Source organism: Histoplasma capsulatum, assembly GCF_000150115.1.
Source record: "Histoplasma capsulatum G186AR genomic scaffold supercont2.15, whole genome shotgun sequence".
NCBI lineage: Eukaryota > Fungi > Ascomycota > Eurotiomycetes > Onygenales > Ajellomycetaceae > Histoplasma > Histoplasma capsulatum.
The window spans coordinates 133,664-159,947 of NW_025544815.1; the positions used below are offsets into that span (position 1 = coordinate 133,664).

Genomic DNA, 26,284 nt, shown 5'->3' on the forward strand with positions numbered 1-26,284 from the left:
TCTCAACTGAAATGGGTCCATTAGTTGGGAAACAGGTAAATCCCAATGTTGATATATGAAACTCCTGGGACCTATGTTCTAATGAGTGTGATGAATGATATATTGTTTTGAGATACTTAGTATTCATATTATTGCAAATAAGCCAAGGCAGATAATTATTTCTCCTTCAGGCACAGCATCTTTTATACATAACATACTAATCTCTATATCTCCCTCATCCTCCTGGTAAAGCCAAAAGAGAGCAATAAAAGCCCAAACGAGAATCACCGGGCACATCCGAGCACATTTATTTCATCTCAAGAAAGAAAATACCCAAGAAGTATGAATGAAAAATATAAACATGGAAAAGGTTCCACATTTGGAATAACGAGACAACGGAAAACCAAAAGTCGTTAGAAAGCCCTTGCCAGAGTTTTGTCTTCTGTGTCAAGTTCGGTCGTTACAATCGCATATCGCAAGACAAAATAAAAGGGAAAACAGGAGGGGAAAGAAAAATATCATCGTGGACGTTTCATGAAGTCATAGGTCGAAAAAATAGTAGATCAGTTCCCCTGATCAACTAACCAAACGTTAAAAGGGGTGATAACGAAATTGAAATATTTCGAACAGGAAAATCCGTAGATTGTAAAACAAAGGAGAAAAAGACAAAATGAGCATAGGAAAACCAAAAGACAAGACTCATCATATCAACCATCAACATGACACAAAAAAGCAAAGAGCAAAAGAAAGGCTCCCCAGAAAGGAACAAATAACCAAAAGGAAAGGACTCAAGACTGAATTCCGAGCCCAACCTGCTCTCCAAACCTTTGCCTCTTAGCCGCAATCTCCTCCCCGCTATCGCCATTGCCATAACTAATAGATTTCCGCTTCAGGATATTATTACACTTATCTCCACTACTCTCCCGCTCAACGCCTGCCTTCTTAACATGCCCAAACAACTTGCTTTGTAGGATAGAGCTAGATTTAGAAATATTCGAACTATGATGTTGGCGATGATGCTGTTGCTCCTGGCTGCTGCTGCCGCCAGGATACCGGCGGAGCATGCTCGTAGCTAGCGAGCTGGCCTGCGAAGCGGGGACGTCTTGGTCGGTAAGTGCCTCTTCGTCGTCATCGTCAGATGCGGATATCGTGCTATCGCGATCATGACGGTCAAGCTCTTCGCCCTCACGGAGTGAGATTGAAGTAGAATCGTTGTGGTGGTTGCTGTGACGAGAGTTTGGGGTCCGTTTGTTGATTGGAGTGAAGAAATGTCCTTGGGATTCTCTGGCACAGGATCGTTGCGGGGTTACAGGAAGGGAGGATACGGGGTGGGTCCCGCAGGTGCGGTCCTGGTGGTGGTTGTGGTTATGGTTATGGTTGTGGGGTTGGGAGTGGGAGTGGGAGTAGCGGTGGGAGTGACTGTTGTGTTTGTGGGAATGACTTCGCGATGGTGTAGAGTGCACGCTGACGTTTTCTCCATGCAAAACTTGGCCGGCTGCAAGTAGTGCAGCGATCGGATCCTGGCTGCCAACTCCGCTCACATGACTTCGGCCACTATCTGGGTATCGAGGAGTAGTAGTTTTTCTTTGAGGGGTGAGAAATTCGGTTTGTGGACTGGATGCCAGAGATGCATGGCCCAGCATAAGAGTAAAGTGCTCACGATTTTCACGTATGCGCTTCTTAAGACGGCTGTTCTCCTCGAAGAGCAGCTCGTTCTTGTCGGTTTCATCTTCAATTATTCGTTTAGCTCGACGCAAACGGCGTTCCAGTGTGACGTTCGCGTCCTCGAGCTCTTTGATCCGTCTCAGTGTGGCATCTGCCTGACGAGGTTTGGGAGACAATTCAGGGGATTTCTCCAAGCTGAGGCCGCGTCGATGGCGATATTCTATACTCTGCAAAATCTCGACTTCCCTTTTTGCCAGCCGCTGTTCCACTTCGGCTTTGTTTATCGCCTCACTGCTGGTGAGCGATAAGAGGCTGTGTTGAAGTTTGAAGTGAGCAGCTGACATGCGGAACTCCTGTGCAAATACGAGCAGTTCTTTTGCAACTTTTCGTAATTGCACCTCATCTGCATTGTCGATATCTCTCGAGGATGGGAGATCTACTGACGCGCCATATGCTACGCAGAGTGTTTTGTCAATGGTGGCCGGTGGTGAAGCGAGGAAGGTGTCTGAATCTGAGCGTGGTCGACGGAAGGGAGTAGCTGCAGCATCGCCCATATGTTGTGACGTTGATGGAGGGGGAGTCATATTGGATGAAGAAGATTTTCGTGGGACAGGCGAGCGGAGCTGATCAGACATGGGGGGGTATTGGCATTGGTCGACGGCTGGCCGACCTGGAGAGGCTAATAGACTAACCCGAGAAGGAATTGGGGTGCTTGGGATCTTTATCTCCGCTGGAGGTGCCAATGAGCATTGGGACGACCTCTCTTCAGTCCCCTTTGTCGTCATCGCCGTCATCGACAAGAATGGAGAAATAAGGAAGGCAAGTCGATACGGATATTCGTGAAGAATTCCGTTGGTGATAATTTAAGGAGATTTGGTACACGACGAAGAAAGAGAAGAGCAGAAAGCCACGTCACAGTCGAAGTGATTGAGCAAATCGAGGGACAGGAAGTTCCTGGCGGGTCTCTGCTTACTTTAGGACTGATAATCCTCGCAACTTGGCAAGCCCAAAGACAAAGTGTTTCGAGGGCATATAAATATGTAACCGTCTACACACACGTACACACACACCACGCATATATATATATTGCAATAGATGAGGCGAAGTTGATAGATGGTTTGGCCGGGACCTCAGGACGGAAAAGGGAATTTTTAAGTGGAAAATGGCAAGGCGGGCAAGGAGGCTGGGGGTTTGCCGTGGATTGTTGTGGAGGCAACGGATGGGATGACCCACTTTTGTAAATCAACAGGCGAGACCACGTTCAGTATCACTATGAGAGCGGTATACCGAATACCGATATTTGCAAACAAGCAACAACAAGAGAGGCAGAGAGAGAACGGATGAGCGGAGAGGGAAGAAATAGGAAAATGGCAATACTGTGATGTTGGTGGAGGTTGCTGACAGAACGTTCAGGCGAGGAGGGTGGAAGCCGCTCCCAAACAAGAAATTCGGAGGCTAGGTTTGATCACCAGCCACATTTGATGAATCAGGTGACTGAAGAGATATCTTCATACGGTTAGTTCATCGGACGCTCCGGAAGAATAATGTCCCGGTGTATCTTATCCCAGAATGGAAAAGTCATATCAAATTGCCCCATTCAGGGATAAAGCTTGGAGAAGAAAGTTACACAGCGGACAAACCTCTCCTCGATAACTACATCGGAATCTTCTACATAGAACAAGACAGCACTGCTATTGGTGCTATTGGGAGACAAAACAGGAGCCACAAACCAACATTCTACTGGATTCCCTCTCCAATTGGCTCTCCCTTAGCTATGCATCTCGTCTTTAGTTAGGTACCTGACGCTCATCGATTGTTACCCCTTGTCAGAATCTATCCAGAACCATGGATCACGGCTATTCCATCCCAAAACATCCCAGTGGCATACCGCGGCCCATGTCCAGGCTCCCACTACCCATCTATTCTGCTTCTTCCAAATCGATCAGACCCTCCCCATCTCGCGAGCGACTACAGGCTGATTCAGGGTTAAACTTGGAGAGATTGCGGAGGCCGTCACAGGAACTATTTAAGAAGCCCCAGCTTCCGTCTCCCGCGAAATCTCGAGAGAGTTCATATGGCCAAAATGATAGTTTGGATAAATGGATTACGAACTCAGGTGGTTCTGTGGCGGAAGATGAGGATGAGGGAGATGGAGACCACCGTGAGAATAGGTCTTCCAGACCCTCACTATCAGATCGAACTATCGAAACTATAGCTCAGATCCCGTCTTCCCCGTCTCCTAGCAAGAGGAAGTCGACTTTTTTTTCTCCTGAGAGCCCCATGGCATCACCTTCTCGCCCACCTTCTTCGTTGAACAACCACCATCCATGCCCATCCTCCCTCCAGCATGGCACCAATGGATCAGCTCCGCAGTTCTCCTCCATCACACGAACTGTGTCCACACCCCGAACACCGTCTAGTGCGCCTAATATGGCCCAGCCAACCTTCCTCAAAAGATCGGTTTCTATGTATCGAGATTCTCACTCGCGGTCTTCGATAAACGGCGCTGGTGCCACACAGTTGCCGACTCACAATAACGTCTCTGCCGTTCCACCAATATCAAAGAAAGAATCGAAAACACCAGCAACTGGCCCACGAACATCGCTTTATGGGGGTAGCAAAAGCGTGTCAATCAGACCACCAAAAGGGCGTCCATCACTGGCTAGTAACAGTTTCCCGAACCAAGTAAATAACGAAAGTAATGGCAGTAACGTCAAGAAGGCTGCAGCTAAGACACCCGTAACGAAATCCCGAAAATCTTCCTCGACGCTTTCTTCCAATCTCACCTCTCCCACATCTACAACCTCAAGAAAATCACGACGGACTTCAGTGACATCCAACTGTAATCCCTCGGATTTAGCACCTCAAGAACTAGATACAAAGAAAGCTGCAAAGTCATCAAGTGCTCTTCGAGAAAGTATTGCCAAAGCAAAAGCTGCGAAAAAAGCCGCAATGGAGAATAACGCTAAAAATGGTCTGGGCGAAGCTCTGGGTCCTGTTGACCCTATCGATCCCTTTGGGCAACTGTCCAAATCCGAGCCCGATAAGCGCGTATTGAAGAATAGGGCTGCTGCGGCAAGAACATCAGGGCACCTAAATATCGCCGCCATGGGATTAAAGGAGATCCCGGAGGAGGTGTTGAATATGTATGATTTTGATCCAGAAAGTGAAGGCGATTGGTATGAGAGCGTTGATCTTATAAAATTTATCGCGGCGGATAATGAATTTGAATCGTTATCAGATGCTGTATTTCCTGATGTTGATTTTAATATCATGGACATGGATGAAAACGCCAAGGGGTATCAATTTGGGGGGCTGGAAGTTCTAGATCTTCATGGCAACATGTTAACTACTCTTCCCAAGGGTCTACGAAGGCTCCAACGGCTGCGCTCGTTGAATCTTTCCCACAACCAGTTGGATGTGGAAGCTTTCGAAATCATTACCGAAATTTCGGCACTAACTGACTTAAAACTAGCAAATAATAAACTTGGGGGCAGCCTGACTCCCACTATTGGCGCACTCTCTAAACTAGAAGTGCTGGATCTCCGTGAAAACGGCCTCACTGAACTTCCAGATGCCCTATCTGACCTCACCACATTGCGCATTCTTAATGTTGCCGAAAACCAGTTGACTTCGATCCCATTTGAGGCTCTAAAGGCCCTTCCACTCGTCGAGATTAATGCGCAGAAGAATCGTCTTCAGGGACATCTTGTTCCAGCCTCAGTTACACGCTTGGAAACGCTGCAAATTTTGAATGTGACTAGCAACTTCTTGGAAAGCCTTTCTCTCGGCGAAACCCTGGAGTTACCAAACCTCCAGCAGCTATCTATAGATGCAAATCGTATCAAGGCTTTGCCAAACATCTCAACATGGAAGTCACTCCTAACATTAACTGCAGAGGATAACGCTATCGGTTCAATTCCGGAGGGCTTCTTACAACTCGAAAACATAAAAGTTGTCGAGTTCACTGGTAACAACATAACAACGTTGGACGAGAAGCTCTCTCTATTAGAGAATCTTATCTCCTTCCGTATAGCAAACAACCCGCTCCGAGAGCGCAAATTCCTCACCATGGACACCGACGAATTGAAAAGAGTCCTACGCGGCCGATGCGAACCCGACCAGCCAGAAGCAGAGGAAGAAGACGGGTCAGTCCAAACTGAATTCACCCTCGCTCCAGAGAGCCCAACAACCGCCAACGCCTGGCGCATAAAATCCGGCGGCGTTCTCGACTGCTCTTCCACCGATTTGGCCAGCCTTGACCCAGCGGACCTGGAACCCTTCCTCGCTTCCTCCGCAGCGATAAAATGCCTCTACCTGCACCACAACCGCTTTCACAGTCTTCCTGTAGTCAGCCTCTCCCTCCTCTCCCACACTCTCACTGACCTCGACTTCTCACACAACCCCTTTTCCTCCACCCCCACAACACCCCTACTAACAACGCCGCTGTCTCTCCCACATCTCCAAAACCTCACGTTAAGCTCCACAGGCCTAACAACTCTCGAGAACCTCCAACGCCACCTCTCTGCTCCCAACCTCACCTTCCTCGACGTCTCCAACAACCGCCTCATGGGAACCCTACCGCACATCCGACACAGTTACCCATCCCTAATCACCTTCCTCGTGTCCGATAACCAAATCGACAGCTTGGAGTTCGACGCCGTGTGCGGCTTACAGGTGCTGGACGTCAGTAATAATAGCATCTCGTTTTTGCCGCCTAGATTGGGACTGTTAGGGAGTGAGGGGACCGCAGGAGCGGGGAATAGTAAGGGTTCTGGCGTTTCTGCTGCCGGGGCCACGACATGTTTGCGCCGATTGGATGTGGCAGGGAATTGCTTCCGTGTCCCTCGCTGGCAGGTTGTGTCGAAGGGGACAGAGGCGGTGTTGGAGTGGTTGAAGAATCGGATTACTGCTGAGGAGCTAAGGGAGTGGGGAGTTGTGGAGGAGGAGGGTGTGGATTGAACATGGTTTCATTTATTCAGAGAAAGAGAAGAAAGCAGGGGGAGGGGTGTTTCTCTGGAGACCTTATGGCTAATACCACCGCCATTTATTAAGTTGGTCATGTAATTTTTTGGGATCTTTCTTTTAACTTATTTGTTTATTTTAACAGCTTATCTGTGTGTATTTCTGTCGGCATAGCTCGCTTTCTCTCGTTTTGACTACTTTCTATACCGAGATCCCTTGTTACCCCATCTGCATTATCTTCTCTTTTTCGGTCCCTTATTTTTACTGTATCGCTATGGTCAACCTCTTTTACCTGATGATGCCGCTTACGAGAAGCTCCAGTTATCTTTCCACGCGTGGGGTGATACTATCTTTTCCCGGCTCTTCTAGATTCTTTCATCGTTTTCTTCATTTCGAGCCTTGCATTCTTTATTGGCCCTTTTTCCCACACCTCCAGGATCCCACTTTTTTCAACTTTGAATCTGCTTACGGGTTTTTTCTCATCCCTGCTCTTCCTGTATTGATATTCCTTGCTCTGCTACTTTCTTTGCTCTTCCTTTCTTTTCCCTTTCCTTTAATATATTCATTGTACCCCCCCATATGCCTACCGAGATATAAATTAGATGGAATTCATAGATCATATAGAGTTTTTATATGCAAACAATGCTCCTTAATAATGAGGAAATGGATGGGGGGGGGGGGGGGGGGAGTTATTCCATGTTTTCTGGTTCTTGAAACCAAAATCACTATGCGCCTGAAAAAGTTGTTACTAGGATACTTAATTATATACCCGAGTGTATATGAACCAAACATCCCCCTTCCTAGCCCGACATGAGCATTTATGCACTTGTTTGCCTGCTGCCTCCGCTGTAAAAATAGTCTACGACTCCACTCCCTTCGCTTTCCCCTTTGACCTCGTAATTTCCTCAACAACCCTCATCCACGTATCCGCCCATTTCGGAAACTTATCTTCTTCACCCGGCGCATTCTCCTCTCCTTTATCATTTCCTCCACTCTCTTTGCACCGTACATTGTCATTGCTACTTCCAATGAGTGGCATCCGCGCCACTTCAGCAGCTGCAAAAGCGCACTTGCAGAGTTTATTAGTATACATGACCGCATTGTCGATGTCGTGATCATATAGGGATCCAGCAGCTTCGTCGACAAGGTTGGGCAGTTCTCTTAAATGTTGGAGGAGATGGTCGAGTTGGGAGATTTGGGTTGCAGAGAGGGAGAGGCTGTTATGACGTTTCTGTTGCTCGTCTCTGCATGTTGGGGAGGACGAGATATTTTGCCTTGTCAAGCGGTGGGAAATTATAGCTGGATATATCTGGGCGATCGGATTGAGGAGGCGGAGGAGATGGGCCTTTTCAAATGAGAGTTTTGCGATGGCGGACGTGGTGTCGTCTTCGCTGCCTTGGCCGCTGGCTTTGTCTTTCCCCTTCACCATCCCTGAACCCTTACTGAAGATCTTATTCTCTTTACACCAAAGCTCATCGCCATTATTGCGGGCCACTTCATAATCCCAAAACAGATCATCCTCACCATCATCGTCATCCTCTTCCGGATCCCACTCCTCCAGCTCTCTTATCCCATCCCTAACTAGCTCAAAGTACTGCCTCACCTTCCCCACCACAAACACAGCAAGTCCTCCGTCTGCAAACGACAGCAGCTGCTCACACACCTTCCACAACCGCCCCGTGCATGCCATGACGTCTCCCTTCTGCTGCTCCGTCACGGTCACTTCCTTTCCATTATCCCCACCACTTCCCCCATTCGCAATAACCTTCACCACCTCAATCAAACCCCCAAACTCCCTCAATATATCTTTAACAAGCAATTTTGCCTCATTATGAAACGCCTGCGTGGATTCCGCTGGTATCGTGAGAAGCGCAGCGGTGACGAGGGAAGGGAGTATGGATTCGTTTACAACTGAGAGGACGGTAATGAGCGCTGAGGGCGTGAAGGGGGTATTTACAGATAGGAGAGAGAGTTTTGTTGTTTGAGCTTTGAGGGAGGCCGCCGAGGTGGAGAGGAGGGGGAGAGACAGTTGGGCGGAATTGCTGCTGTTAGTGTTGGCGGGAGGACATAACGGGGTTGAGAGTGCTGCATTGGATTGGTCAATGATAATGGAGGTTGCCTCCAGGATGCTGGAGAGGGTTGGAGGCATTTTGTCCTTGTGGCGGTTCTTGGGTCAGAGTAAGGGAGGTGAAGAGGGCAAGCGTTATCTCGGTAAACACTTTCTGTCAAGCAGGCCTAGCTTCTCAGCCAACCAACATCATTTTATAGAAAAGTAACCCCAACCCCTCCACTCACTCACTCATCATATCTTTATAAAAAAAAATCATTTAATTGAAGCCAAATAGATTACTTATTTAGACAATATAACTAAATTACCATGCAAGAAAAAGATGTAATATTATATATTTGTTTGCATACTTGCTTAAACCTTGTATTTATTCCTGTGGTTTAGTCCTGGTCCCATTTCAATAACCAGTCAACTTGATTTTGAAGGTTTATATACAATCTCAATCTCATTGCAGGAATCAGAAAACCCGACCTCGCTAAAAGCGCCAACCGACCTCGCCTTTCTGCCAAGCTCAAACTGTGGCCTGTACCCACACTTGACCTTGAATATACAGAAATATCACTAGTAACTCTCCCGCCAAACCCCTGCGGACTTGGCAACGGCCTATATACCAGCACTCCCTTTGGTCAATAGCACCATCGCGCAGACACTGTGGTAAACTCTCGGGGTCAACTTTTTTCTCCATGTTGGTATGACGTTTTCTGTCAATGCTCGTGGTGGAGGTCAATCTTATCTCCACCCCACACCCGTCACCAGATTGTTGGGACGGACACCACATCCGCCACACTTGTCAAGGAAACATCGGTTGGTGTTTCTTGGAGAAAAAGCGAGGTGATATGTGGAAAAATTTTCTGAAAGTAGTACGTGGCATACGTCCACAGCCAGCGCGTGGCTCCAGTTGCATTGCATACCGTGGGATCAAGCTGCATCAACTCGAACCTTTCCTAACCTGAGGAATGAAAAATCGGAACTTCAAACAAGTGCGGTCCGCGAACGCGCCTTGGATTGCTCAGTGATTGGCCAAAGAGCCACAAATAAAGGGCGCTTGTATCATATATACCTGTGAACCGGTATACATTTAAGCCTTACTAAACCTCCTCCCCACCCAGGCAGAGCCATATTCATGATACTGTTGGCGGGTAATCGCAACCCCTTTCAGCGTCTCCTTGTTGTTTGCAAACCTTGAACCTCCCAGCCACGTGGAACGTATAGGACTAGAATTACCATCGCATGTTAGTAAAAGAAACTGAATAGGTGGCCATCCTCTATAGCAAAATGTATAATCAAGATCTCGGGGCAGAAACTTATGTTATGTGAAGTTAATAACTTACTCATCTGGCCGTTTGACGCGCACAACACACTCGGCTGAGGCAAGTCTCCGGATCTCAGTTCCTCTACAAAGATATATGTTAGCATTTTGAAATACAATATTTCCCCTGAGAAAAAACCTAAACAATCTCATACTTACAGCCGCTCCATAAAGCCCGGAATTAATGAATTGCCCCCGACCACCATGATATTTGCCAAGAATGCAGGATGTAAGCCGGTTGGTAACACGGACAATGATTGCATTACCATCTCAGGAAGGCCAAGCTGTTTCATCCCGATGTCTCCTGGATTGAATAATATTTCGGGGACAGTGAACCGTTCGTTTCCAAGCACCAAGACATCTTCCGCCATTGTACCCGGAATGGTGCCGGAGAGAAGTTCCTTCTTTCTCTGTGCCGCTGTAAGGCTCTCGTGCGGGCGTATAAAACCCTTTTTGTGGGCGTTTGGGTCCGGAAGAACGTAGTCCACGACGATCCCTTCTGCCGCACCATCATCATCAGGCTTTCGCTTTCGATTCTCTCTCCAGATTCGCTCCATGTCTGCGGAGAAATCGTCACTAACAAAACAGGCAGCTTCTTTGACTTCATTTATTATGTGTGTTTCATCGAGCATGTTGTACTGTCGAACCGACACAAGTTCCTTGAGAAAATTCGTAAGATATTTCCCGCCAATCTCCAGTCGCCTGATGCCTCGCTGAAGTGGCCGTCCTTTGTAGACAGGTGTAACAGTCGTGTGTGAATATCCGGAATCAATAACAAGAAGGCACTCGATAGGGGAGATGGTGGAGTTTGGGTCCGAACCCATCGGATCGCCGAAAAGAGCATGAACTTCATTCCAAGCATTAAGTGTTGGTCCTGCATCAAGTAATTCATCCTTAGCGATTGGCAAATAATATGGGTTAAGAAAAACGGAGCTACCCACCAACGCATCTAAAATACCCCCCAAAACCCCACTCCTCCATGATGATCTCATCCGCATTCTTCTGCAATGCGGCCATTGCATTTGGAGCCTCCGTATAAATCAATGTCGTATTTTCCGGATCCGCGCATCGCACCTCCGGTTTCCGCGCTGTCCCCTCGTCAAAAAAAGCATGGTCCCAGATTTCCTTCTCTGCTTCCCAACTCACCACATAGCCTTTCTCAACAGGCCGGCGAAATGCAACCTCGTTCCAGTCCGAGATGTGCGTTGAGAGCTGAGCACCGATGTAGACCCGCTTGTCGCGCGTTCTAGCCACAGCATTTGGAATTACCAGACAAGAATTTAGAGGAGGTTCAGTGCTCAGCTGGTCGGGCGCATACCCAGCTTTCATGGTATAGGCGCCATTGTCGATGATGAATGTTTTGGGGGGTAAAGGTGGTGGTGAAGGGACGCGCTTTGTCGCGCGAGAAGGTTTGGATGTTCCCATGTTATTTTATTCTCTTATGGCATGTATGGGGATAGTAAATTATTGGTTATACTGCCGTTATAATCCGCCGGCATCTCTAAGGACTGTCGTTGCATTGCCTTGATGGGTTGTATGGCGAAAAGAAGCTCTGGGTTGAATCCATGTTCATGATCTAATCTTCAAGAGCTGTGGGTCGGAGCCTGGATTTTCCTTGGGACTCTCTTTTTGACTCTAAGCCGAAATAGGCCAGAGGTGGGAATATGTATGCTGCATCCCGGTGGAAGAATCAAAAATAAAGAGAGCAGTTGGCTACTAGAACTTTCCCAGAAAATATAAAACGACAGTTTGAATGTTACCCTGCTGCTCTCCCATGAAAAACTTTTGATATGGCTCAAACTCTCAATCATAGCAGAGTTCAAAGTTGAATGAGGCTCGAAATTTATAAGTGCAATACGCTAATTTTTCTCATTCAACTTGAGTTTGGTTAAAAACTCCACACTCTAATACGGGTGTAGCTATGTGTGCATCTACTGCGTAGAGATTGTTCTCTGTATTTTCAAATTCTAGCTCTCTAACTAACCCTCTAATAATATCTTAGTTCTATCTCCAATTCTATCCCGGTGATGAGATGATCTGAACCCCACTTATACTTTGAACCTTGATGGAACTGTTGGTCATCGCGGGGTTGTAGACGCGATCCGCTAAAAATGTGGGCTTTGAAGCCCCTATCTTTTCGGGCTTTTAGTTAAAGCTTAAGCCAGACACCTCTATACTTTTTGGGCACACACCCTCGATTGTAAATCCACACCAATTTTACCACGTGATTTATAGTCAGTTCCATGTCACTTTTACCTTCACTCTCCACAGCTACAAAGCTACCCTCTCTAATGAAGAAACTGTCTCTTCTGCACCGGCAGCAGTTCCGGGAAGGGGGTCTCACATATCCCCGCTGCTTTTACAGCGCTTCGAAACAATCTCTTCCCGCAACCCCTCCAGCAACACCAACTGATCTCCGCAAACCTTTGCACTCAACCCCACCCCGGCATCAACAGGTAGCCACCCACGCTCGGCGGAATCAGGAAGATGGAACACCCTCACTTCCCTCCAGCCAACCTCACCAGACATATCCCCTGCGGGGCTACTATCTCGAAATTCTCTCCCACCCCAGGCAACGCACCATACCCCGCCTCCCCAAAGAGAAATCAAAGCCTGAGGTCCAGTCACAAACCTCTCCCCCGGTAGATACCCGGAACCAGCCTCCGGAGCCAGCTCCCGAGCCTACCCCCGCGGAGAAAATGAGGATAGTTTTCGGAACCCGCCTAGCGGGACCGGGCTACTCCGGTTCCTCAGGTCGGTATGACCCTGGCGGCCGCACCCCCGAATCTACATGGCGTGTCTTGAACGGTGTCCCTATTCCACCCCGTCCCCAGGAACCCGATAACTGCTGCATGAGCGGCTGTGTCCATTGCGTCTGGGATGACTATAGAGATGAGGTTGAAGCATGGGCGGAGCGAGTGAGGGAGGCAAGGAGAAAGGGAAGAACACAAAAGAAGAAGGGAAAGCAGAAAGGAAAGGAGAAGGGAATGAAGGGGTCTATTTCTGAGAAAGGGAGCGATAGTTCTGTTGCTGGAGAGATGCGACATAAGCCGCGGAAGGAGGTGGAGAGTGCTAGTATGAGTATGGATGATGATGGAGGTGGGTCAGAGGCGAATTGGGATGGCGGAATTGGAGACGGTATTGGAGAGAATGCAGATGATTTGTTCTCGGAGATTCCGGTGGGGATTAGGGAGTTCATGAAAACCGAGAAGAGGTTGAGGGAGAAGAAGCTGATGACTCGAGCGGAGACGGGGACGGGAAGCGGGGAAGGGGAAGAGCCTCGCTTTAAAGGTTTCGCTAGCTGACTCTGGCTGAAAACCTCTGGCTGTGGGACTGTTATGAATGTATGCGGCCAATTGTCCACTCAATCAATGGAGCGCGCTTTTTGACTTTTTTGATTCCCACAACAAAAATCTTAAATTCATAATTTTGTATATAACGGCATTGGCAGATACCTGTCATTTGAGGCTATTACATTCCTATTCGGGGATGTGATGTTGTTTTGAACGCATTAGGGGGGCGGAGACTGGTGGAAGCAGCTCGATTTTTCTACGTAGTCGATCTTGCTCTTGAGCTGAACGAAACCAAGGATATCTGGCAAATAACAGAGCCCAAATAGTTAGGAACAGTCCGAATGCCTGGTAGAAAATGATAAAAGGAACATTCCAAATGAATCCAGGTCCATTTCGAGTTTAAGTAATGGTACAGTACATATTCAGACTGTTAATGTCGTTACCCAACTAGGAAGAACAGTGAAACATGAAACTAATGCAGAAATAATTGCGCCAGATGCAATGCATTCGACCAGATGACGATGGAAGTAGCGATAAAAATCGTGATGCACTTTCGATTATCCAACAGGGTATGTTTCTACGACATCCCGCATAAGATCCTCAAGTATCTCCCTTCTTGCGCCGGAAAGTGCTGATGACTATTTTAAAAATACGTGGTTAGTTTTCAACGGGGGAAATGGAAAAAATATGTATTAAAACCACCAAAGAGTAGAAAATGATTAAAGTGACGATAGAAAGCTCACCGTATTCTTCAACAACCCATCTGCAAGAATAATCGCGTTATCCCGATCCTTCGCCTTCTTCAGTCGTTCTGTCTTCTCCTGCGCAGACTCTCCACCCGAAGGCTCAGATATACCCATCTTAACTGTGTCCTGGATTTGCTGGAAAACGCTCATGTTCTGCAAACTATCGACTACCGCCAGAGAGCCGGAGGGTGTCGACGCCATCAGGGCAAGCGCAAACCAACCCTCACTCTGCACAACAGGCCACTCTGTCTGAGTTATCATCGTTCCAAGCGGCCAAGCGACGTCCCCATGCAGCTTATACAGGCATTCGGAGAGATTGGAAGCTTCAATTGCCGCCTCAGTTCCTTCTTGTTGCCGCTGGTTAATGGAACGGCATATGGCGCAGATCGTGCGGCCGATTTCTATCTTGATTGGAGTAGCGTCGGATTTCCCAAAAAGGGAGAGGAGCAAAGAGAGGTATGTACGCGAATTCGCCGGAGAATCCGGGTCAGAGGATAAAGGCTCTAGCAAACGCGAGATATTATTGAATGAGGAGACAATGACTTGGCGCGTGAGGCTGGCTGCGGAGAATTGGACCTGAGGCAGAGTGTTGAATGCCCAGAGGCGCGATACAGCTGTAATGATCCCGGCGGAGCCTAGCGGCTCTTTGTTGTCAGTGGCAATAGCAAGGTTTTTTAAGAACCCAAGAACAGCGTGTAGGACGGCAGCTTTGGCATCGCCATTTAGAATTGATATCAGGGGTACATGGACTTGGAAATCCTTGACCATTGATACACAAATTTTATCCTCTCGAGCTAGGTTTCCAAGCATGACGCAAGCGCATATTTGCAATTGGTCTTCTGGTTTCTGGAGCCAAGAGCGCAGTGTTTCCGAAAGGCCACAATTAAGAGGATAGGCTTGTGAGAATAGGGGCAGGGCAGATATGTCTGAGAGCGCTTGGTTGAGCCTTATCCGTAGTTGAGTGAGCATTTGAATGTCCCCTGGGCTAAGTCCATGAGGAGCAAGGTCGTACGATCGGTAAAGGACCGAAATTACCCTTTCGACAAGATGGTGAATAATGCATATATTTTGAAAGCGATCATGTAGCAGATATGAAGCAAGACAGCTAGCGAGTGTTGTAAACTGAGGAAACCCTATGTCTTCATCTGTGGCGAGATTGATAAGTAATGGAAGAGCGGCATCCGGTGCACGTTCAACTCCTTGAGCTGCTGGTATCAGCTTTTTGTTCTATCTTTCAGTTGCAGCTGCGAAGAGAGTGAATATCGACGAACCTTGTTCAGTTGCTGTCTCCAGCAGTTCGAGAGCATATGCTAGGAGTGCATTTCCTTCGATTAAATCATCGGAAAGTAGCGTGAGGAGACTGTATCCAACTCCGTTTGCAGCGATTTGGGCCTGTGCTGGCTCTGTCGAAATAAATTAGCTTTGACAATAGCCCGTGCTAAGGAGAACAGCGGTGGAGTGTGGAGCCTCACCAAAGTCGACGCAAATATTATATATAACAGGGATGGCCACATGCACTACGGCAGGGTTCCGGAAAAGGTTAATAATCGGAGATGTGTAATTCTTATCAACGACCAGTTGCCTATTTTCATCTACACATATTGCAAGTCAGCCAAGAAGAAGAACATGACCAGGGCTGAGATGGTGGTCCATGAATCCAATCACGTACCAGTGTCTGCACAGGAGTTTCCGATTAGCCGTAACGAGTGAAGTAGGAGGTCATCTTCCACATCAGATGTTGCAATTACTTGGAGGAAAAAGTCCAATATCCCAGTCTGACCGTATGCCCGCCGCCATTTCGCTGTTATCAGCAAAATATAATTAATTAGCCAAAATTTTTTCAAACTGTCCGAATGAGTCCCTAGATAGATTGAACATACGGTCACGACTCCCATTAGCCAATACCTCAGCAGCTTGGATCAGGAAATGCGATCCGCTCCTCCAGAGAAGATCAAGGTTGGCTTTGACACCCTTTAGGGCATCCATCTTCTGTCGAGTATCTTCTTCCACCCCCTCCAATGCAGTGAGTAACTCCTTAACATCGAAATTTTTCTCCTCCTCTTCAGCAACCTGGAATATAGCTTGCAGGGCCCGAAACATTTCCTCCTCTTCTTCCTTTGACAGCTTGGGCCCGTCTCTATACGGCGCAGATGGGGCAGAAGAACCTCCGGGTAAAAGGGAATCCGTACAACGAGAAAGTGGCTTCTCTTCCTCAGACCTTGATTTTGATAACGATAACTCGTTGCATTGGTTATGCACCGCAGAAGGCTGAGATGCCTCCCGCGGGTGCTCATCTTTTATATTACTCATTTTCCAGTTGTATGACTTTTGCTAGAAGTTGACATAAAGCAAATAAGGGGATAGCTGCCTGGCGTTTTATTGGGAATATGGGCTCTTTAGGAAGAGGGATAATTTCAAATGACCAGGGTCAAAGTCCGAAAAGCCACAAAATGAATATCCTCCAGTTTTGTTCGTATGATCAAAAATGGAGAATGGCCTCTGGAAAGCAGGGAATGTGACCCTTGAACTGGCAGATATTGTGGGAATGTAAAATCATAGCCTTGGAACCAAACAATCTGACTGGGATCTAGGAATGTAGCCAGGTAGAAAGTCTGAGATAGAGAGGGACAGGTAGACGGGCTCTAGCGTCAAATTAGGCACAACCAGGCTAGTGGATCCGATGGAATAACTAAATGATAGCGCTACTCAGCTAAGCAAGTATTAGCTATATCTATGGAGCGCGGAATTTTGTTTTCAAAGGGTAAGAGGAAAGGAGACATTGAAACAGCATTGCTGCCTGCATGAGAGAGGGTGAGCTACAAGTGTGATGGTTAGAACATGGTCCTAGGTTCGCCAGATGCCGTTTCAGGCAATTAGGGTTTGCGATCTAGGATAGCTTCCGCGTGTTGAGCGCGGATACTCCCACATCAAATCTCCCCTGTTCTCAAATTTCCTCCGAATTACCCGTGTCTCTTCTCTCTGACTCACCATCCGCTGTCCCTGCTCTGTCCCCGCTCTGTCCCCGCCGCTGCCTAATACTGCATGTCTTATCTTCTCTGTTTGGCTTTGCTAATCTTCCTTCCCCGTAGATAGTTACCAGAGTCAGCTAAAAGCTATCCGCGCTAAAGTGTGCCAATCCTGAGTGTAGAAACATCATTTCTCTTGCATCTGAGAAGACTAGACTTGTAGATTCCTGAATGTGAGTTAATGATACTTAGCAATACACCTGAACACACACTCGCCCATATCTATTCGATTATTTGTCTTTCAATGACTCGAGGAAGGTAGGTTGGGCGTGTAATTAGACGCGAAGGCCATGTGATTTGACTTTACACGCGGCAACCAAAAATATGCCCAGCATATCGAAAAACCAAGATAACACACAAGATCGCCCAACAAATCAACACAACCTTTGACAATTCCCTACACGACCGTGGGTTGATCCCCTCACACTCTAGGGATGTTAATTGTGTGATACATATATTGATTCTCTTTTCAGTTGGGGCCGTACCACCACACAACTACTTATTTTGATGAGCTACCTACAGTATCTGACCTCCCATCTGCCACAACTCCCCCCCCTGTTTTTCTACATACATCTTCAAAGATGACCCGAGCCCAACAGACTCTCTCTGTCCTCCTCTTAATCACATCGGTACGCTAAAATACAAAAATAAAAACGATTTGAAATTCAATTCCTCTACCGCATCACCACGCCATCAGCTAACCAACCAAAAAAAAAAAAAAAAATACCAGCTTTACCTCGCCCTCTACCTCGGCCTCATTCCTCTAAATCCCACCATCCAGAATGAAATAATACCAGTCGTACGTGCCACAACCCCCCATCCCCTATTTAGTTCTACGGCAACCCCCTTAAACAATCTACCCCATACCCCTCAATAGTACCCAGTCAGGATACCTTCACAAACACCCATCCATCAACTGCCATGTGCAATGAAAACAAACTAATCTAAATATAACCCCGCGCTCCCGCGCGCGCACACACACACACAGCTCCCTTTCTACTCCCTCATGGTAATAGGCGCATACATGCTCTTCCGCCTCGGGTGGGGTGTGTATGCCTTCAACGATGTGCCTGAGGAGTACTCATCGCTGCAGGAGGAGATTCTGGAAGCGAAGAACAAGTTGCGGGTGGCAAAGGTGGACGTTGATTAGGGTGGTTTTATGCATCTTTGTTCAGTCTTTTATGGTCTGGGTTGTGATCAATGAACAGAGGCCAGGAGGAAGCAGGGGATGGGAGAGGAAAGAAAGGTTGGAGGTAGGAGGAGACGAGACGGAAATGTCAGGCTTCTTTATTGAGATGGGTGCAAAGAATGTTGAGCCCCGATGAGGGAAATTTTTCTTGTTTTTTTCTTGTCTCTTTTTGCTGTTTCTTATACCTGTTTGTTTGGCTTCGTTCATTGTTAACAAGGTATCCTCCATAATCCAAGGCTCTTTCTTTTTCCAGTGCAAAATATTTCTAATATCTATAGAATCTTCAATTTTAAGAAATTCTAAACCTAATGTCAGGCTACGTCATAGTTTTCATTTATTTTAAAAATCAAAGAAAAAGAAAGCTAAAATAATGATGCAAATATGCAGAATGCAGAATAGAAACAGAGGCGGGGAGAGTTGGGGAGCCGGAGAAAAAAGTAATATAAAACGTAATAGAGCTAGGAGACAGAAGCAGAAATGAAAATTCATAAAAACTTCCACTATTAGCTTTTGTGTATTGGCAAAGGAACCAATACTGGTGGAGGGTAGAAAGGAAATATATAAAACATCAAGCCAATGGATGTTGAGCCGCCAGGTGATCGTGCTCGTCGATATCTCTGTTTGCGTATGGAATTAGCAAATACTTTAATATGGCAAGCAAAGCTCTAATATATCTATTTTACAAAGGGAGCCAATCGACAGATAGATTGGGCAAAGGGTTGAACGAGGCGGTTAAATAAACGCGGGGCCCAGGGGCGGAGGGGACGTAAAAGCTAAAGGACTAGCCAGCGACTGCCGTGCATGATGTGTTCAAGTCTTTGGATAAAGTATGTTGCACGGGTCGTACATACCATCCCCGGGGATGGTTGGTTATGTTGGAATTCCCTGTGGCAGAATTGGAGGGCAGAGGCTTTGGGCACAGGGGAACGAAGGGATACGGAAAGATGGGAATCTAGAAGATATGGGAAATGGTAGGAAAGACGTACTTGGCCTCCCATGGATAGCAAATCCAGACATCACCAGTGGTGACTGCAGCAAGGTATCGTCCGTTCTCCATCATGTCGGTGGGCAGTGTACCCTTCTTGTCCTTGTTTTTGTTCTGGTTGGCGACGAGAGGACTTGTCAGTTTTCCTTTTTTTTTTTCCTTTTATCTTTTCTCGATTGGAAAAACAATATTTTCGATTCTTCCTGGCAGATAGAGAACATGCTCGGGATGTTTTTTCTTTGCCGCTCCCCCTTCAACTCCATATTCTAAATAAATAACACCCCCGCTATAGAGAACAACAAACGAAAGAAAAGTAAAGGCACTCACGTGCAGCACAAACACAGAGAATGTAGTCGTCTCTCCCTCTCTACCCAACTGTTGTTGGGCAACCTGTACATCTTTCTGCAGCTCCCGCACAGCGTATTCCAACGTCGTCCGCGTGTCATCGACCTCGTCGACAATCAACACATTCTTCCCGATCAGATTGGCCATTTCCAGTGAGCTGAGATCGAGCCATTGCGTGCGCGTAACTTTCGTTCCGAGCTGCTCAATCTGGTCGTCTTTTCCTAGGTTCTCGTACAGCGATAAGCCGATGGCTTGGATGGGGATGTTTGCGCCGCCGGGTTGTTTGAGGAAGGACCTAATTTTATTCAAAAAAAGGAGAAAAGCTTGAATAAGAAGGGGAACGAAGACAAAATTATGCTGATGCGTATGGGTGTTTTTGGCATTTTGATTTTAACTCTGGTGGATTGGAGTAGAACAATATTTTGTATCCCTCTCCACATCCACATTCACCCTACTTTCCGGGAGAAGGAGAGGGTATTTAGGAAAGGGAATACCTTAGAATTCTTGCTGGAATATATCCTCCTCCGCCAATGGCGATCATGAGGTTTGGCTTGAAATCATTGAGGATGCGGTCTGCCGAGAGTTGACACAACGTGTGCACCTATTATATCAAGAAAAGACAGGTTATTCGCATATTCGGCGTAATGTAAAGGTTAGGTTCCACCACCCTTCTCCCCAGTCAGCCTCACGGTCGTTGACGGTGGATGGTGGGTGGTAGATATGTCACGTTGCTCAGCAGTCTCTTTCGAGCAAGAAAATGGCTGAAATACAAACCGCTGAGGTTGTGAGGACCCCCATGGTTATCAGCGCTCCTCAGTCGAACATATCTAATACACGCGCTTTCTCTCTCTCTTTTTCTTTTGCTACCTCCTCCTTCCTCCTGACATACCTGGTTATATGTGACATAGACCTTTTCTACCATTGTGGTCTCGTTTGAACTTTCACGTAGATAGACTTGGTGGGGGTGGAGGGGTGCGAAAAAAAAAAGGAAAAAGGAAAGATGGCCGTGCCCCACGATCCGATCGCCCTGTGCACCCAGGGAAGTGTATCGCTCCTGTTTCTCGAAGTCTTTGTCTGTGGATTTCCTATTCGAAACGAACAGACGCTGAATTAGGACATCTAGTGTGACTATGGGAAAAGGACAGGATGGATAGGGAAACCTTTATTTCCCCACGTTTCCATACTTTTTGTGTGTGTGTGTGTGTTTGAAGTGTTAGGTACTCACAGAATAAATTATGTTTCCGATGAAACCCACTTAGCTTGTATGAAGGAGAAAGGAGTGGAAGATGAGAAGAGTATAAATATAGAAATATCCGTAATGGGGGAGAGAGGGAGCAAACAACACACGGGATGATCCAACACCAAGCTTCTGATACCTCTCTCTTTTAAGGTTTAAAAAGGTAAGTTAACTTAAACCATCTAATTGAACCTAGGATTCTGCTTTTTTGCTCGCGATAGATTCTCCTCGAGGAGGATAGTTTTTTCTTGTGTGTGATCGACTGTTCCAAGCGCTTGCTTAGCCGCATTCTACTATCATGTTATCACTGCTCTGGACCGTCTGTCCCTCTACCTCAACCGTGATGGCGGGTCCAAAACCCGATCGAGTAGACAGAGCCTTATGAACACTCCCAGGGTTCTTATCGAATTGACCAAGCAGATTGACATCAGCAAATATTGTATGTCCATACGATATGACAACAAGAATAGAACGTAGTTTCGTTTTTGTGAAACCATTTTCCGTGCCATTCTTATCTAAATAATGCGCAGTAGTTACTTCTTTTCTCAATGGACTTCGTGACCCAACTTAAGCTGGCTTTAAATGCCGGTCCAATGTCAACATTTAAATGCCTTCTAAACCAGCGGCCTGAGAAACACAGAATGAATGAGAACTATATTTTCTAAATGCCATACAGTGAAATAAGAAAAATCTGCAAAAATTACAGAGGCTATAAGAGAAGAAATGTCCAAGAGAGAATAAAACAAAACTCTCTCCCCTTCTCCCAGCTCTATCATTTCCGCAACATCTGCCCAAGAGACTTACATCCCACCAACCACATCGATCTAGGAACGATTGTGCTCTTACTCCTAGGATCGTGTCAACCCAGTACAACTCTATGGAGGCCATAACACTGAACAAGATGCATACCCAAAGCAGGCCAAAGTTGTACCGGAAGTGGGAGTAATACACGTCAAACTGAGAGATAAATTGATCCCCAGTGACGAGACTGCTAGCGGCAGCAACAGGCGGATGCGCGTTCAACAATTTCCCTCCAGATTCAATAGAAGGCCTTGTGCAGGATCAGCGAAGAGGCCCATGAACTCGTCGAATGTCATGCCTGTCGGCGGCATGGTTTGGAGGGACTCGGTTCGGGTGCAGGTGATGTTCACGCTCGATAGCCGCGGCCATGGCGCCGCCGACTAAGGTACGTGCTGGATGAGACGGGGCGCATGAATCTCCAGAAGTTCGGCAAGTGACGCTGAGAATTTAAATAAAGGTGGGAAGTCTGGCATCATTTCGCACTATTGTAGTGGATCCAATAGAGATAATGGAGGGAAGCGCGTCGCTTTTCCCTGGTTGCTTGCTTATTTGCTTGTTTGCTGCTAGCAGCAGGGGACCAGGCGGAACATCCACAGAAGTCCAGTGAAAGCATCACCGATTTCAGCATTTGGGTGGAACACAGGTAATGCCGAAATGAGAGGATGGGGCTGTGAGTAGCATAAATGTCAACAGAAAGAGGAAGGTGATGGATCACGCACGGCCTGGTCTGTAGGGAAATGCCAGTAGAAGACTGAAACAGCCATCAGAATATTCCAACAGGCTTCTACCCAGGGCTAAGTGAGAGAGAGTTTACAGGTTGCTTCATCATTTAATGTGTTGGCTACATGGAACCAATAACATATGAATAATGGCATATTAGTACATTGATAAAGTTTTAACAGTTGTTCGCGGGTCCTGTGTAGAAATCACTGAGGAAGACAGCTTCCGCATTGGTACAGATTAGTATTGGACATGACGGGAAACAAGGATGGCATAAAGCTGGTGCGGAACGCCCTGGCTGACCGGATGGAGTTCTCCCCGTTTGAGGGCGAGGCTAATGTAAAATGAATGGATAAAGGACGCGAAAGGTCTTCTTGAAGAGACCCATATTCCGTTCCGTTTCAATTATCCCAACCTAGAAAGAGTGAGTTCGTCAAGAAAAAGAGAAAAGAGAAGTAAATTCATACCTACCCTGACGACAACAATCGATCTGAGACCCAATACATAACTAACTAACTAAAGGTTACATGTAGCGCCAGAAATGCTTCAAGGCACGGTCGAGAACAACTCGAGCGGGTTGAGATGGTTCACTAGCGGGCCTCCAACGCATGTGCACCTTCAACCACAGTTGCAAGACTCACGCCAAATCTGGTGTTAGTCGATATCAAACGTGCCATCTATCCTTGGCTTGATATTTGCAAGCATCCATTCTGCCTGATTAGCTTCTCTTGCACATTTTGGGGAGGGGAGAAAAGGGTGTTTCGCTCCAAATAATCAATTGGAGACCTTGGTTGAGAATTGAGTTCTGCGAGGAGAAGGAAGAGACATGTAATTATTATTAGGGATCATGGCTGATTTCTTCCTTTCATATCTTCATGACTGTCGCTCACTGCTAACTTACCCCCCTAAGTAAAGGGCAAAGTGCTGTACCATCTGGTACAACAGGAACCGACCAAACTGGTCATAGAGAAGGGCCGATGGCCTCAGTGGGTGAGTTTCTGTTGGCAGTTCAGGATGATAGTATCGAACGTAGAGTGTCTGGCATGGTACAGCTGTGGGAGAGAGCCCCCTGAACCTCCCGGATGAAGTCCTCCACCACTCATGATCGGGGAGAATGAACGGATTCAACAGCTTGATGGCATGCTAATGGACTAGTAATTAATTATTTGTATCGATGGAAATGAAGCTGCAGGGTAAGGCTGCATTGTTCTAGCAGAATTGTGCAGCGAGACCGGTTTCAAAATTGACAGAATGGATCTCTCATAAAAATATCATGAATAGTGAGTGCTAGTAAGAATGAGACAGAAGGACTTGAACTGTCTCCGAGACCACCTTGTCCTGCAACAAAAAAAAAAAAAAAAAAATAACAGATCGGTAAAGCTCGTGTTGCCAATTGTAAATATCTGGTCAGACAATGAAGTTTACAGACAGAATTCTAAAATATCTCAACAGCTGGAATAAGTTTCTGGAAGCTGTCTGGCTGACTGTCTGTATCAATATATCAAACAATGCATCTCGGCAGACTCGCTATTCTTTTCTTCTTTTCTTCTTTTCTTTGCTTTTTCTTTCTCCTTTTCTTTTTCTCTCCTTTTTGGGGCATTCCATTTTTCCATTTTCCTTCGGCTTCTTTTTCCATTTTTTCTTCTTTTCTTTTTCCTCCCCCCAGGCTTTGCACCCACTGGCTCGCCGTTTTGCAGTGTTTAAGTTGCATTTATTATCCTATTACTTATCCCTCCATCTAGCTACATCGGAACCTCGGGCCTTAATTGTTAATTCCAAGTTGTGGGTTAGCGTATTTAAATACTGCGTAGTTACGGGCGCCGGTTGAGGTTCTCCTGGTCCTGTCTGTATGTAACTCCAGCCAGGATTGCCCCGTACTGGGTCGGATCTGGTCTTGCTTATGCTGTATCCGATGTTGCTATTCCATCCTGCTTATTATCCTCTCCACGTATCGAATTGCTGATGCAATGATGCCAGTCCTGTCTCGACTCGGTATATCTCTCTCGTTGCCGGTGCCTGCAACGCCGCAGTAACTGGGTTGTTCACTTCATTTCTGGGACCGACCCGTTGCTCGACTCCAATTGCCACCATCGCTCCCACCACCACCACCACCACCGCCGCCGCCAACCACTGCTGCTCCTACTCCTCCTACTCCTTCTGCTGCTGCTACCGTTGCTACTACTACTACTACAACTACTACTACAACTTTGAGCACTACTCTTTACTCCCACTCCTCGCTACTCTTGCAACCCGGCGCAATCCATCGACCCCCGTTCCATCGTAGTCAACCCCTTGCATAGAAAAATAGATGCGTGCTGTTCTTCTCGCTGGTTGCCCCAGTACCACGACCGTCGTGCCTGGTTCCTTTGCCTCCCTGCACCTCTTCTCGTTTCTCTCCCGACTGTCCTGAGCTTCCCGTCCACTTATCAATCGATCCTCGCCTGCAAACATCACTGCACTAGCTTCCGCCCTACGGTATAACCTCCTCCAATCGTCGATCCCCCATCCATTTCTCCCTATCTCCATATCGAATCGATTTAGACTACCCAGCCAGTCTAGAGCTGTCCACCATCGGCTTCACCCCCCTCCGCTCCGCTCCACTCCTCTCCTCTCCACTCCTCTCCACTCCCATCGCCCCCTTTTGCGCCCCACTCTGCTCTTCTCTTCTCGTTTCTTTGCGCGCCATCGCTGGGACCCTCCGTCGGCCCTATCACACCCACCAATACAGGATCTCCATATCTACTGTCCACTATTACCATAACCTTCCTTTTTCCGCCATGAATCGCATACAAGAACACCATGTTCGAAGCCCGTTTTCCAGCCCAACCGACATCGGAAAATCCAGAACCATCCCGGTCCTCTCCTCGTCCCTTGCTCCATCCGATCACCACTCGCAAGGTGATCCCATGGACCTCTCGCCGCCTGCATCGGCTTCAATGGCTCCCCCCACCAACAACAATGGCATCCCTGAGTCGGAACACGGATCGGCTTCCGCAAACCATAATAGCAATAACAACAACAACAACAGCCATGCCAACCACAGCCATAGTAGCCTCAATAATAACCATGCGAACGGCGCTGGCGCTGGTGATGCATCCTCAGGTGCGGTGATGGGAGGTGAGTCTGCCGGCCATGCGCAAAGCCAGCCTACAGGCGCTGCTGCTGCTGCGCAACAACCCAAGGTCGTTCAAACAGCCTTTATACATAAGCTGTACAGGTAGGTTGGGACATCATTTTGCTTCCCCTAAATTGAGGAACCATGTTTGATCCCTAATGCAATTCGCCATCGCACAGCATGCTACAAGACCCGAGTATACAACATTTGATTTCTTGGTCCAGCTCAAACGAGAGCTTCGTTATGTCTCCCTCTCAGGATTTCTCAAAAGTTCTCGCGTACGTGCTCCTTATCCCAGGCTTCTAGAATAGCATTGCTTGTCCGGCTGTAACTGATTACTGACCTATATTGTGCAGTCAATATTTCAAGCACACCAATGTTTCCTCCTTCGTGAGACAGTTGAATATGTATGGGTTTCATAAAGGTACGTTCGGTCATATCCACATAATACCTGGTTTTGAATCAATTGGTTCGTTCTAACTCATATTCGACTCTGACCTGTCATATGTTTATAGTCAGCGATGTCTTCCACACAGGATCTCCTGACTCTCAGATGTGGGAGTTCAAACATGGCAATGGTAATTTCAAAAAGGGAGATGTAGCCGGTCTACGAGAGATCAAACGTCGCGCATCAAGACAGACCCTAATTCATCGTGACTCATTTTCGGGACACAAACCAAGTTCTTCTCAACCTGCAACTCCCGCTGAACCACTTCCCGAAGCAGCTGATTCCAGAGTGATCGATTCCAGACTGCTCAATACAGAGCACAATATCTACGATCTTCATGCTCGTCTTTCTCCTTCTAGTGTCCGAACTATTCTCTGATGTGGATCTCCACAA

General features: G+C 47.1%; 12 protein-coding genes across 12 annotated transcripts; 5 read left to right on the forward strand and 7 right to left on the reverse strand.

Annotated features, from left to right (window-relative positions):
- Nucleotides 1-271: 271 nt before the first annotated feature.
- On the reverse strand, nucleotides 272-2,531 carry HCBG_08280 (uncharacterized protein; the record flags this gene model as incomplete). The annotated part of the gene is made up of 1 exon (XM_045435329.1): nucleotides 272-2,531. One exon carries the CDS (start codon nucleotides 2,226-2,228, stop codon nucleotides 768-770), a length of 1,461 nt encoding a protein of 486 aa, XP_045283821.1.
- Nucleotides 2,532-3,489: 958 nt separating this feature from the next.
- Nucleotides 3,490-6,836, forward strand: HCBG_08281 (leucine rich repeat domain-containing protein; the record flags this gene model as incomplete). Its single annotated transcript, XM_045435330.1, has 1 exon — nucleotides 3,490-6,836. One exon carries the CDS (start codon nucleotides 3,490-3,492, stop codon nucleotides 6,604-6,606), a length of 3,117 nt encoding a protein of 1,038 aa, XP_045283822.1.
- Nucleotides 6,837-7,353: 517 nt separating this feature from the next.
- HCBG_08282 (uncharacterized protein) lies at nucleotides 7,354-8,758 on the reverse strand (the record flags this gene model as incomplete). Its single annotated transcript, XM_045435331.1, has 1 exon — nucleotides 7,354-8,758. The coding sequence occupies one exon, from the start codon at nucleotides 8,756-8,758 to the stop codon at nucleotides 7,469-7,471; it is 1,290 nt and encodes a 429-aa protein (XP_045283823.1).
- Nucleotides 8,759-9,755: 997 nt separating this feature from the next.
- HCBG_08283 (actin-like protein arp6) lies at nucleotides 9,756-11,411 on the reverse strand (the record flags this gene model as incomplete). The annotated part of the gene is made up of 4 exons (XM_045435332.1): nucleotides 9,756-9,891; nucleotides 10,009-10,071; nucleotides 10,146-10,860; nucleotides 10,928-11,411. 4 exons carry the CDS (start codon nucleotides 11,409-11,411, stop codon nucleotides 9,756-9,758), a joined length of 1,398 nt encoding a protein of 465 aa, XP_045283824.1.
- An 866-nt stretch (nucleotides 11,412-12,277) lies between these two features.
- On the forward strand, nucleotides 12,278-13,291 carry HCBG_08284 (uncharacterized protein; the record flags this gene model as incomplete). The annotated part of the gene is made up of 1 exon (XM_045435333.1): nucleotides 12,278-13,291. The coding sequence occupies one exon, from the start codon at nucleotides 12,278-12,280 to the stop codon at nucleotides 13,289-13,291; it is 1,014 nt and encodes a 337-aa protein (XP_045283825.1).
- Nucleotides 13,292-13,465: 174 nt separating this feature from the next.
- On the reverse strand, nucleotides 13,466-16,335 carry HCBG_08285 (uncharacterized protein; the record flags this gene model as incomplete). Its single annotated transcript, XM_045435334.1, has 6 exons — nucleotides 13,466-13,624; nucleotides 14,023-15,233; nucleotides 15,297-15,428; nucleotides 15,498-15,617; nucleotides 15,695-15,826; nucleotides 15,906-16,335. 6 exons carry the CDS (start codon nucleotides 16,333-16,335, stop codon nucleotides 13,466-13,468), a joined length of 2,184 nt encoding a protein of 727 aa, XP_045283826.1.
- Nucleotides 16,336-17,403: 1,068 nt separating this feature from the next.
- HCBG_08286 (uncharacterized protein) lies at nucleotides 17,404-18,546 on the forward strand (the record flags this gene model as incomplete). The annotated part of the gene is made up of 3 exons (XM_045435335.1): nucleotides 17,404-17,680; nucleotides 17,782-17,850; nucleotides 18,040-18,546. One exon carries the CDS (start codon nucleotides 18,058-18,060, stop codon nucleotides 18,199-18,201), a length of 144 nt encoding a protein of 47 aa, XP_045283827.1.
- HCBG_08287 (xanthine phosphoribosyltransferase) lies at nucleotides 18,503-20,492 on the reverse strand (the record flags this gene model as incomplete). The annotated part of the gene is made up of 5 exons (XM_045435336.1): nucleotides 18,503-18,857; nucleotides 19,227-19,339; nucleotides 19,553-19,865; nucleotides 20,065-20,171; nucleotides 20,460-20,492. The coding sequence occupies 5 exons, from the start codon at nucleotides 20,490-20,492 to the stop codon at nucleotides 18,809-18,811; spliced, it is 615 nt and encodes a 204-aa protein (XP_045283828.1).
- Nucleotides 20,493-21,086: 594 nt separating this feature from the next.
- HCBG_08288 (uncharacterized protein) lies at nucleotides 21,087-21,695 on the reverse strand (the record flags this gene model as incomplete). Its single annotated transcript, XM_045435337.1, has 3 exons — nucleotides 21,087-21,322; nucleotides 21,375-21,459; nucleotides 21,612-21,695. 3 exons carry the CDS (start codon nucleotides 21,693-21,695, stop codon nucleotides 21,087-21,089), a joined length of 405 nt encoding a protein of 134 aa, XP_045283829.1.
- Nucleotides 21,696-21,975: 280 nt separating this feature from the next.
- HCBG_08289 (uncharacterized protein) lies at nucleotides 21,976-23,401 on the forward strand (the record flags this gene model as incomplete). Its single annotated transcript, XM_045435338.1, has 5 exons — nucleotides 21,976-21,993; nucleotides 22,176-22,278; nucleotides 22,511-22,561; nucleotides 22,862-22,981; nucleotides 23,244-23,401. 5 exons carry the CDS (start codon nucleotides 21,976-21,978, stop codon nucleotides 23,399-23,401), a joined length of 450 nt encoding a protein of 149 aa, XP_045283830.1.
- Nucleotides 23,402-24,375: 974 nt separating this feature from the next.
- Nucleotides 24,376-24,854, reverse strand: HCBG_08290 (uncharacterized protein; the record flags this gene model as incomplete). Its single annotated transcript, XM_045435339.1, has 2 exons — nucleotides 24,376-24,515; nucleotides 24,554-24,854. The coding sequence occupies 2 exons, from the start codon at nucleotides 24,852-24,854 to the stop codon at nucleotides 24,376-24,378; spliced, it is 441 nt and encodes a 146-aa protein (XP_045283831.1).
- A 251-nt stretch (nucleotides 24,855-25,105) lies between these two features.
- Nucleotides 25,106-26,269, forward strand: HCBG_08291 (flocculation suppression protein; the record flags this gene model as incomplete). The annotated part of the gene is made up of 4 exons (XM_045435340.1): nucleotides 25,106-25,545; nucleotides 25,623-25,721; nucleotides 25,800-25,867; nucleotides 25,959-26,269. 4 exons carry the CDS (start codon nucleotides 25,106-25,108, stop codon nucleotides 26,267-26,269), a joined length of 918 nt encoding a protein of 305 aa, XP_045283832.1.
- Nucleotides 26,270-26,284: the final 15 nt, after the last annotated feature.